The 11,171-nt window shown below is 61.4% G+C and overlaps 1 protein-coding gene across 1 annotated transcript; it reads left to right on the plus strand.

The window, feature by feature from the left end:
- The first annotated feature begins 3,551 nt into the window (after positions 1–3,551).
- Positions 3,552–8,783, plus strand: TLCD2 (TLC domain containing 2). The gene is made up of 4 exons (XM_069874096.1): positions 3,552–3,739; positions 4,982–5,064; positions 5,882–5,964; positions 7,492–8,783. Exons 1-4 carry the CDS (start codon positions 3,561–3,563, stop codon positions 7,867–7,869), a joined length of 723 nt encoding a protein of 240 aa, XP_069730197.1. The 5' UTR covers positions 3,552–3,560; the 3' UTR covers positions 7,870–8,783.
- Positions 8,784–11,171: the final 2,388 nt, after the last annotated feature.

The raw sequence follows: 11,171 nt of genomic DNA on the forward strand, positions 1-11,171 counted from the left end.
CTGGTGGCAGGGGACCTGTTTGTAACCAGGCTTGGAAGCCTCCAGCTTGGAAACCATCCTCTCTTAATGCCATTGCTGCAGAGGAAAAGAAAAGGTTGGGCAAAGAGCTTGTAAGAAGCCACATTCCGATGGCAAATGCTGGTAAAATTAAGGAAAAACTGGGCTTGAAAGCATCCAAGGAGTAGCAGGTGTGCAAGTGCTGCCAGTGCTCCTGCAGTGGGATCCAAGTCCCTGAACCAGAGGGTGATTAATCACACCTTAAATTCCTCCCATGTGGAAATGGGAGGTAAAAGCTCTCCGGTGTTCGGAAATATTTTAACTCTTCACCTCCTCTAGGCCTGGACAAAGTGTTCGTCTCCAGAAGAATAACAGCAGGAATGGAGGAGCCCCTGGGAGCTTGCTGGTGTTTGGTGGTGTGGAACTTCTCCTGGAGTCACTGCAGAAAGGGACAGTGGAGATTCCTGAGGCTAAAGCACCGCAAACTGCCTCTCAGTGGGAAATCAGCTCCCTTTATTTTGATGCTGCAATGGATTGTTAGGTGATCGTCCCCCCATGGTGCCCGGCACGGCTCCAAGGAGCATCTTGTCTCGTGTCTTACGCTGGACAGAAATGTCTTTGCGTTTGGCCTTCTCAGTAACAGATGAGCCTACGTGATCCTTCAAGTCCTAATACGTGCGATTATTTATAATCCCTCGAGCAGTCAGCTCTGCCGATTACTTCAGGCAGCATCTCCCTGCCACTTAGCCGCTACGAAATTACAGCGGCTTTTCCAGCTTTGAAGCAAATTTCTGCAGCGTGAACAGATGCTTTTCTGCCAGCTGGGACCATCTCAGCCCTCTCCTTCAGATCCGATTGAGTCACTCCCCTCTCCAGTGCACATTCCGTCAGCATATGGAGTAGAATTATGGAAGGGTTTGGGTTGGAAGGGACCTCAAACCCATCCAGACCCACCCCAGCCATGGACAAGGACACATCCCACTGGATCAAGGTCTCCAAGCCCCATCCAACCCAATCTTGGACCCCTCCAGTGATGGGGCAGCCACCCCTGCTCTAGGCAACCTGGGCCAGGGCAGCGCCTGGGAACTCAGACTCCCCACGTTTCTGTTTCAGCAAAGAGGATGTAGAAGGCTTCATCCAAAATTAATACCTCAAAGGAGAGGCAGGGTTTGACGTTAATCAGTGTGTACACGGTGAGTCATCCCGTCTGCAGAGGAGACACCAGGTCTGTGCTGCAGCTACGCTTCTGCTGGAGCATCAAAAAGCAACGAGGGAGCCATCAAATTGTGGGAAGCTGGTGAAGCAGCGTAGTGAGGAAAGGAGGGAAGGAAGGAAGAAAGAAGGGAAGAAAGAAGGGAAGAAAGAAGGGAAGAAAGAAGGGAAGAAAGAAGGGAAGAAAGAAGGGAAGAAAGAAGGGAAGAAGGGAAGAAAGAAAGAAGGGAAGAAAGAAAGAAGGGAAGAAAGAAAGAAGGGAAGAAAGAAAGAAGGGAAGAAAGAAAGAAGGGAAAAAAGAAGGGAAGAAGGGAAGAAAGAAGGGAAAAAAGAAGGAAAGAAGGGAAGAAGGGAAGAAAGGAAGAAGGGAAGAAAGAAAGAAGGGAAGAAAGAAAGAAGGGAAGAAGGGAAGAAAGAAGGGAAGAAAGAAGGGAAGAAGGGAAGAAAGAAGGGAAGAAGGGAGGAAAGGAAGAAGGGAAGAAAGGAAGAAGGGAAGAAGGGAAGAAGGGAAGAAAAGGAGGAAGGAAGAAAGGGAGGGAGGAAGGAAGGAAGGAGGAAAGGAGGAAAGGAGGAAAGGAAGGAAGAAAGGAAGGAAGGAGGAAAGGAAGAAAGAAAGGAGGGAAGAAAGAAAGAAAGGAAGGAAGGAAGAAGGGAAGAAAGAAAGGAAGGAAGGAAGAAAGAAGGGAAGAAAGAAAGAAGGGTAGAGATTTTGAGTACAGGATCCTGAAGTCCCACAAAGCCCGCAGAGCAGAGCTGGGGTGTGATCTGAGGGCTGGAGCAGCTGCCGCATGAGGCCAGGCTGAGCGAGTTGGGGTTGTTCAGCCTGGAGAAGGCTCCAGGGAGACCTTAGAGCACCCTCCAGTGCAGAAAGGGGCTCCAGGAAAGCTGGGGAGGGAATCTTTACAAAGTCTTATAGTGATAGGACGAGGGGCAATGGGGATAAACTGGAGAGGGACAGATTTTGACTCGACATAAGGAAGAATTTCTTCGCAATGAGAATTAACCCCAGGTTGCCCAGAGCAGGGGTGGCTGCCCCATCCCTGGAGGGGTTCCAGGCCAGGCTGGATGGGGCTGGGAGCCCCCGATCCAGCGGGGGGTGTCCCTGCCAGGGCAGGGGTGGCACTGGGTGGGCTTTGGGGTCCCTTCCCACCCGAACCCTTCTGGGATTCGCCCCTCGCCCTGTCGGAGCCGCTCCCCGCGGGGGATGCGGGACACGCAGCGCCCGCCCCGGGGACCCCGCAGCCGCCTGCCGGGGATGCTGCTCGCCGGGACCGGGGCCCGCGGGGCTGTCAGGGCACCCCGGTACCGATGCCTCGAGGGGGGGGGGCGGTGCCGGTGCCCGGGGCGATGTCAGGGTGATCCCGGTGCTCGGGGCGGTGTCAGAGCGGTCCCGGTGCTCGGGGCGGTGCCGTGCGGTCCCGGTCCCGGTGCTCGGGGCTGTCCCCGGGGCGGTCCCGGTGCTCGGGGCGGTGTCAGGGCGGTGTCGGTGCCCGGGGGGGCCCCGGTCCCGCTGTTTGGGGCGGTGTCAGGGCGGTCTCGGCGCTCAGGGCAGTTCCCGGCGCGGTCCCGGTGCCCATCCCGGTGCTTGGGACGGTCCCCGGGGCCATCCCGGTGCCCGGGGCGGGGTGAGGGAGGTCCCGGTCCCGGTGCTTGGGGCGGGTCCCGGTACTCCGAGCGGTGTCAGAGCGGCCCCGGTGCTCAGGGCAGGTCCCAGTGCCCGGTCCCGGTTCTCGGGGCAGTCCCAGAGCAGTCCCGGTGCCCGGTCCCGGTATTCTGAGCGGTGTCAGGGCGGTCCCGGTGCCCGGTCCCGGTACTCGGGGCGGTCCCGGTGCTCAGGGCAGGTCCCGGTCCCGGTGCTCGGGGCAGTCCCAGAGCAGTCTCGGTACCGGTCCCGGTGCTTGGGGCAGCTCCCGGAGCGGTCCCGGTACCCATCCCGGTGCTTGGGACGGTCCCCGAGGCCATCCCGGTGTCAGGGAGGTCCCGGTGCCCGGGGAGGTGCCGGGGCCGTCCCGGTCCCGGTGTTTGGGGCGGTGTCAGGGCGGTCCCGGTGCTCAGGGCAGGTCCCGGTGCCCGGTCCTGGTGCTTGGGGCGGTCCCGGAGCAGTCCCGGTGCCCGGTCCCGGTGCTCAGGGCAGGTCTCTGTACCGGTCCCGGTACTTGGGGCGGGTCCCGGTGCTCTGAGCGGTGTCAGGGCGGTCCCGGTGCCCGGGGCGGTGCTCGGGGCGGTCCCGGTTCCCGGTGCCCGGGGCGGTTCCCGGTGCCCGGGGCGGTCCCGGTTCCCGGTGCCCGGGGCGGTTCCCGGTGCTCGGGGCGGTGCCCCGGGGAGCCCCGCGGGGGGGGGGGACGTTGCCCATGGCCGCCGGGCCGGGGCTGCTGCTGGTCGCCGGCTCGTTCGCCGCGTTCCGCCTGCTGAACCGGGCGCTGGAGCGGGCGCTGCCGCCGCCGCCCTCGGCCCGGAGCAACCGCTGGAAGTGGCGCAACATCTGGACCTCGCTGGCCCACAGCCTGGTCAGCGGCGGCGGCGCCGCGGGGTGAGAGCACCGGGCACCCCCCGGAGGGAGGGATGGAGGGGGGACCCCCGGGGAAACGGGGCACGGGGGGCACCCGGGGAGATGGAGCCCGGCGGGGTGGGGGATGCTGAGGAGCATCAAGGGGTCCTGGAGACTGGGGGGCGCTGGGGAATGGAGGGATATGGGGGGACAGAGGGGCTCCTGGGGAAAAAAGGCATGGGGGGCACCGAGGGAGATGGAGCCCAGCAGGGTGAGGGATGCTGAGGAGCATCAGGGGGTCCTAGAAACTGGGGTCACTGGGGGATGGAGGAGGGAGGGACTCCGGGCAAACAGGGCAATGGGGGCCCGGCAGAGTGGGGGATGCTGAGGAGCATCAAGGGGTCCTGGAGACTGGGGGGCACTAAGTGATGGAGGGGTACACAGGGACAGAGAGACTCCAGGGCAAACAAGGCACGGGGGCACCAGCAGGGTGAGAGATGTTGAGGAACATCAGGGGGTCTTGGAAACTGGGGTCACTGGGGGATGGAGGAGGGAGGGAGGGGTACGGGGGGACAGAGGGACTCCCAGGGAAACAAGGCACGGGGGGCACCAAGGGAGATAGAGCCCAGCAGGGTAGGGGATGCTGAGGGGTCCTGAAAACTGGGGGGCACTGGGGGATGGAGGGGTACACGGGGACAGAGAGACTCCAGGGCAAAAAAGGCATGGGTGCACCAGCAGGGTGAGGGATGCTGAGGAACATCAGGGGGTCTTGGAAACTGGGGGACACTGGGGGATGGAGGAATACAAGGGACAGAGGGGCTCCTGGGGAAACAAGGCACAGGGGGCACGGAGGCAGATGGAGCCCAGCTGGATGAGGGATGCTGAGGAGTATCAGGGGATCTTGGAAACTGGGGGGCACTGGGGGACGGAGGGATACAGGGGGACAGAGAAACTCCAGGGGAAACAAGACATGGGGGTACCAAGGGAGATGGAGCCCAGTAGGGTGGGGAGGGAGGAATGGGGGTGTTGGGGGACACTGAGGAACACTGAGGGGTTCCTGGAAACCGGGGGGCAGTGAGAGACGGAGAAGAGATCAAGGGGTCTAGGGAAACTGGGGGATTTGAGTGAAATAGGAGGATAAGGGTGGCCACTGGAGGATCAAGGGAATAGGTGGTGCCCACGGAGTGGGTGGGCACCGAGGGCACCAGGTGGGCACCGAGGGCACTGGAAGGGAACTGGGGGAGCAGAAGCGCTGCCTGGCACTCACAGCCCCTCTCCCCGCAGGTTCTGCCTCTACCCCGGGCTGTCCGACGACCTGGTGGGCACGCACCCGCCCGGGGCACACAGCCTGGTGGCCGTGTCCGTAGGTGAGGTGGGGAGTGGGCTGCCCCCTGTTCCACCCCCAGGGGGTCTCCAGGAGCTCGTCGGTGCCTGACACCAGTGCCTCGAGCCACGATGTGGGCAGCGATGCCTCAGGCACCCCAAACAATCACCCTATTCTTGGGAAAGGACAGTGGCTCCTTTCTGTCCCACGGCGCCCACAGCCAGGAGGTCCTGGGCACCAGGCTGCCTGCCACCGTCCCCATGGGGCTTGGAGCATCCCCAAAGCGCCCGTGACGGGGGTTGATGCAGATCCCCCCAAAGCCTCGAGCCAAACCGGCCAGTGTGGGGTCCTCTGGCCGTGTGAAGCCTCCTCCTCTGCCCCCTTGTCACCTTCTTGCAGATCTGTCACCAGGCCTGTGGTCAGTGCTGGCAGGCTCCCCGGCATGGCTACAGCTCAGCAAGGAGGTACGAGTCCCTAAAACGCCAGCGTGGGGTTGGTTTGGTGGCAGCGAATCCTGCCGGCGTTAAGAGGGCTCCAGGCTGAAAGGACGCGGAGTGGGATCCCATCCCGCGACGGTAACGTGGCTGGGGGTTCGCATGTGCCCTCAGCCTCCTTCGGGAGCAGATCCAAGCGATGGGTTGGTGCCTGTCCCTGGGAGCGTGTCCTGCAGCAGGAGGGACCGAACCACAGCAGCTCCCTCCTCATCCTGCGCTGTGCGCGGCCGGGGCTGAGCTGTGCCCATCACCTCCCCGAGGGGCTGCTTGGCGCAGGCAGGTGCAGAACCTGCTGCTGGGGGTGGGGGGGGGTCCCTTGGCACAGCCCTTCTCCTCTTTCTTTGCTCACCATCTCTCTGATCTCAGGTTATTTCCTTGAAGACTTTATGGACATGTTGTGCAATCAGAAACTTCGCCAGTCCTGGGAGCTGCTCTTCCATCACTCCGTGGTGAGTTGCTGGCTGCTCTCCAAGGGACAGACCTTGGCGCTTGTGCCACCAGGGAGGATGGGGAGGGGGGAGGGAAGTGAGCAGGGCTCCCGCTCTCGCTCGTGTGCGTATTGGTGCCTGTTATGAAATGTGATTGTTTGGCCTCGGGGGTGGAGCCTGGCAGCCTGGGCTCCGAGCGCCTCTTGGTCCTGTGGAGCTCGGGCACTTCTTGAGGGTCTGCAGAAAGGCACCCGAAGATGGGGTAGGGAGAACCCCAAGTGTGCAGGGAGCAGAGAGGCAGAGAGCTGGGCCGGGGGTGCGTAGCAGCGGGGTGGACACGGTGAGGTGGGCATCGGTGCCGGCACAGGCGAGCGGCACAGCTCCTGGGGGCTCTTCGCCACTTGGGCGGCTGCCAGGAGGAGTTGCACATCGCTTCCTTCCACCTCCTGCTTCTTCTCATTCGGGGCAAAGCCCTGGGGCTGGGGCGGCTGGGGCAGGAGCCCCACATCAGTGCCCTCTGCCGCCCTGGCTGCACCCAGCCCGGGGTTCTCGGTGATGTCCAGATGCTGGAGCGTCGTGGATGCTGCGGGGCTGGGGGGACAGCCCGGAGCTGAGCAGCAGAGATGTTGTGGGGTGCAAGGGAGGCACAGGGGTCTGCTGGGCTTGGGGTGGGGGACAGGGACAGCACTGAGACCTGTCTGGGATGAGGCAGGGGAGGTGATGGTCAGAGCTGCTCTTTCGCACAGCCCAGCGAGCCCTGCGGTCTGAGTCAAAAGGTCATCTCCACAATAGAGCTAATTCGGGCCAAGACAGTGATTTAACGGGGAGCAGATAATCTCATTAGAGTGCAAATACAGAGAACAGCATTAATGGTATAAACTGAAGAAAGCAGCGAGTGTACTAAAGCGCAGGCAGGCAGAGCCCGTGCCCCTGCCCTCTGCGGCCCCAGGGAGCTTCGTGCCAGGCTCGGGGCGTCCCACGGGGCTCTCTGCACCAAAGCCTCGTGCCTGGCCTGGGGACAATCCCTGAGCCAGCAGCAGCCGTAGCCCTGGGCTACACCTCTCCCTTCCCACCCTGTTCAGCTGTGTGCAGAAAAACCTGCTGGGCCACAACCGCCTGCGTTCCCCAGGTCATAAAGCAGGGTTGGGTCCGACTCCTCTGCCAACCTGCAGTTTATAGAAGCGTTTCCCTCTCCTCGCACTGGAAAAAAACAAACCCAAATCCAATCAGGTTTCACGCAGCGGTGGGGAGGGTTTTTTCTCGTGCCTGAAGCTGCGACGCTGGCTGGAGGCTGCGATGCCACAGAGATACGCGCGGGGTGATGCCCAGCGGTTTGGCACGGGTGTGATAACCATTTCCACCTCTGCTCCGCACTGTGACCATAGAATCACAGAACCAATCATAGAATCATAGAATAACCAGGTTGGAAGAGACCCACCGGATCATCAAGTCCAACCATTCCTATCAAAGACCATGCACGGGGAGCTTCGGCTTGCAGCTGAGAGCAACCAGTAGCTGGGCTCAGCCTCTCTTCTTTCTCCTTCCCAGGTGATCGTCTGCTTTGGCATTGCCGTGGTGCTCCACCAGTATGTTGGGTTTGCCCTCGTGGCTTTACTGGTGGAGATCAACTCCATCTTCCTCCATCTGCGGCAGATCCTGCTCATGGCCAACCTGGCTCACACCACCTGCTACCGCCTCAACAGCGTCATCAACCTGGGCACCTACGTGGTGTTCCGCATCGCCACGCTGGCCTGGATGACCCGCTGGCTCTACCTCAATCGGGAGAACGTGCCCCCAGCAGCGTACGCCGTGGGCACGGTGGGCATGGCAATCATGATGCCCATGAACATCATCCTCTTCTACCGCCTGCTGCGCAGCGATTTCTTCAGGTCCAGCAGGGACGTGCAGCGGGAGAAGGAGAAATAGCCCCCTTCCCCGCGGGGTCCAGGGGACGAGCAGCCCCGAGCCCGTGGAGGAGGACAGCAAAGTGCAGCGGAGAGTGAGCACGGCAGTTTCAGCACCTTGAAGGTTCACACGAACAGAGCATGTGGGCTTTTCTTGGGGTTGCAGATCCTGAGCCCCGCAGAGCACAGAAGGTGCTCACAGACCAGGCACTGGGGCTCTGCTCCCCCTGCACCTTTGGATGATGTGGTTGGATGACCAGGAGCTGCTCAGAGGAGCCCTAACAGCTCTTGCAGCTCCCTGAAGCACCGCTGAGATGAGAAAGGAGCAGAAAAGCACAGTTTCCCCACTGCTTTTCCGGACATCCAGCCACCACAGTGTGGTCCTAACCCCTTTTGTTTAGCATCCCATCAGCCAGGGGACCCTGCGCTCAGCCCTGCGTTCTCTGTAGCACTTCCTATGGGAGCACCACCAGGCAAGAGAGGCTCCAAGGCTTCACCCTTGAGGCCAGGGCCAGGAAAAGCCAAATCTGCTCTCAGGAGTCCTCCCCGAGGAGATTGTCCCAGGTGGGTGATGGAGGGAGAGGCTGAGACCTGTCTGGGTCCAGGCTCAGGGCAGAGCGCTGGGCAGTGGGCGCTGGGACGCTGTGCTTAGGGACAACCAGCCTATTTTTCCTGACAACTGGAGGTTTTTCTGCGTTGTTTTGTTCCCAGATATGTTAAGTGCCAATAAATGAGCGTGGGAGAGCACGGGTTGCAGGCCAGGGTGTTGTTATGCACTTCCCAGGGAGTGCGAGAGGGGGTTTCAGCCATAGGCATGTGTTAGGATTTAGGCACGGATTAGGAATGAAAAGTCCTCCTGCAGACCCAGTGTAACGCTCTTACCCAGCAGCGAGAGCTCTTACAAACATGAGCTTTTAATAAAACCTGCAAATGAAACGGCTTGAGGGGAATTGACTTAGAGGGAAAAAGGGATTCAGCATCCCAGCCTGTTCCAGGGGTGTACCTGCTCAGCCAGGGCATTTTATCCTTTGTCTCCCTGCTTTGGAGTAAAAATACACTGCACACAGACACACTCTACCTCTCTGAGGGGCTTTACCCGCCTCTTTCTTTTCAGTGGAGGCAGATGAAGGTTTCTCCCGTTCCTGCTGATGCTCCCCTGCCTTCCTAGGCAAGGGCTTTCCCTGGGGCTGGCAACTGGGAGGCAGGAGTGGTGCCAGCTCCTGTCCTTTAGTCCTGCTGCCCTGAGCCGCTGGCGACCTGTGGGGCTGGGAAGGTGCCGCGCTCCTTCCCAGTGCTGAATGCTGCCTTGCAGCAAAGCTGGGAGCCTCGTGGTTCGCTCTGCTTCTTGTGTCTTCCTGGGACAAGGAATCAGAAGTTTTAAGTTGGTTTTTAACCCCACATTTCCTTTTCCCCAGCGATTCCCACGCATTGAACAGTTCCCCCAGTGATCATCCCACTCGGGGCTCTTTGTACTGGTCTTGCGAAGTCCACTGGTGCTTTCTTTATCTCCAAATCTCCCCTTCGGTTTGAAAAGCCGGGGTCAGGCTGTACTGCTCGCCGTGGGCAGCATTTATTCCAAGGAGGAAAACAAGGGAGCAGCCACGTTTCCGCCTGGGCAGGGAAAGGCGAGCGATGCCTGTGGGGCAGTGGGAGGCTGGAAGCGACTCGTGGCCAAAGCCGCTTATGTTTCTATTTGTGGAGCTCGCAGGGGAGCTCGCAGGTGCTGCAGACACCTACTCCGTGTTGGGGTTTGTCCCTTCCAGCGGTGGCCAAGCAGCCCGTGTGCTGCTCGCGGCTCCCGGCCGGAGCGGAGCTGGCAGCCAGGGCTTTTCCCTTTGGTTTGACCCATTTCCACGCCGCTTTTCAGGAGCTGCTGTGCCAATCCCTGCCCTCTGCGCCCGCTCGGCAGCGCTCGCTCTGTCCTCCGGGCTCTGCCCACGCCAGGGGATGTTTCTCAAGGCCTGGATTGTGTTACCACATCCCTGCCGTCACGTGGATGTCGGGTACCCCGGGCACACGGGGTCGGGGGCGCGGGAAGCCCGTTTTCTGAGCCTCTAATTGCACACGAGCTTCTCACGGTGCTACAGAGGGATAAGCGGCAGCTTTGCTGTGGCCGGACACGGGGGATCCGTGTGCTCCTTTGGTGGAAAACGCCGTAGCCTTGGCTGGGAGGGCTTTGGGAAGGGACCCTGCCTCTCTAATCCCATCACAAAGGAGTTTACAGGGCTAGAGGGAGCGTCTCCATCAGGGAATCCGCTGCCAGGGAGCTGTGCCCCAATCTGCCCCCCAAGGGATGAGATTCCCCCCGCAGCAGCGTCCCCTCTCCCCATGGGGACCCGCGATGAACCGTGGCAAGGGATCGCCTGGCTGCAGAGCTGTGCTGAGCTCACGTGTGATGTGGTGACTTGCACCTCACATATTTTGAAGGACACTGGGTGAGCATAGAGGGCCGGGGGGGCTTGTGTGCTGCTGGGGGGGGGGGCAGGAAGGGGGCACCAAGGTGGGTGGCTGCTTGCTGAGGCGTTAAGGGCTGCGGTGTGGCCATGGGGCAGTGCTGAGAGCAGGCGGCATCGCTCCACGGGGGCTCTGGGACTGCAGGGGCCTCCTGCCCTGCCTTGGGGCTGTTGGGGGAGCACGAGAGGGGGGGGGGTGAGGTGGGCACTGCCCTCACTGAGGGGCGTTGCAGGCCCACACTATCCCATGGGGGATGATCCCAGACCATTCCATGGGGATGTCCTCCTCCCAAGACCCCCTGGGAGATGCCCTTATGCCATTCCATGGGGATCCTCCCCCCCATTCCATGGGGACTCCTCACCCAGACCCCCTGGGAGATGCTCTCATGCCATTCCATGGGGATCCTCCCCCCCATTCCATGGGGACTCCTCCCCAAGACCCCCTGGGAGATGCCCTCATGCCATTCCATGGGGATCTTCCCGCACCCCCAGACCCCATGGGGGATGCCCTCACCCCATTCCCCCCACCCAAGACTCCATGGGAAATGCCCCCCATGCCCAAGGCCCCATGGAGGACGTCCCCCACGCCATTCCATGGAGATTCTCCCCCCAGTCCATGGGGATCCACCCCCAGGACCCCACGGGGATGCCCCCACGCCGCCCCATGCGGAACCCCCAGCCCCATTCAAGCCCCCACGGGGGTTGGGGGGCGATTCCCCCCGCCCAGCGCCCCCTACAGGCAGCGCGGGATCCGCGCCGCGAGCTATCCAATCAGAGCCGGCGCCGGGCTGTCACGTGGTCCCCTCTCCACCAATCGCAAGAGGAGGTGGGCGGGGCCGGAGAAGGCCGGGCATCCCACCGGATGTGTTCG

Source organism: Phaenicophaeus curvirostris, chromosome 21 (genome assembly GCF_032191515.1).
Source record: "Phaenicophaeus curvirostris isolate KB17595 chromosome 21, BPBGC_Pcur_1.0, whole genome shotgun sequence".
Classification (NCBI taxonomy): domain Eukaryota; kingdom Metazoa; phylum Chordata; class Aves; order Cuculiformes; family Cuculidae; genus Phaenicophaeus; species Phaenicophaeus curvirostris.

Excerpts from the sequence above, each read along its gene's own strand:
- TLCD2 (XM_069874096.1), top strand. The coding sequence starts at position 3,561 with ATGGCCGCCGGGCCGGGGCTGCTGCTGGTCGCCGGCTCGTTCGCCGCG. Across the intron at positions 3,740-4,981 it reads AGCGGCGGCGGCGCCGCGGG|GTTCTGCCTCTACCCCGGGC; the intron begins GTGAGAGCACCG and ends CTCTCCCCGCAG. Across the intron at positions 5,065-5,881 it reads CCTGGTGGCCGTGTCCGTAG|GTTATTTCCTTGAAGACTTT; the intron begins GTGAGGTGGGGA and ends CTCTGATCTCAG.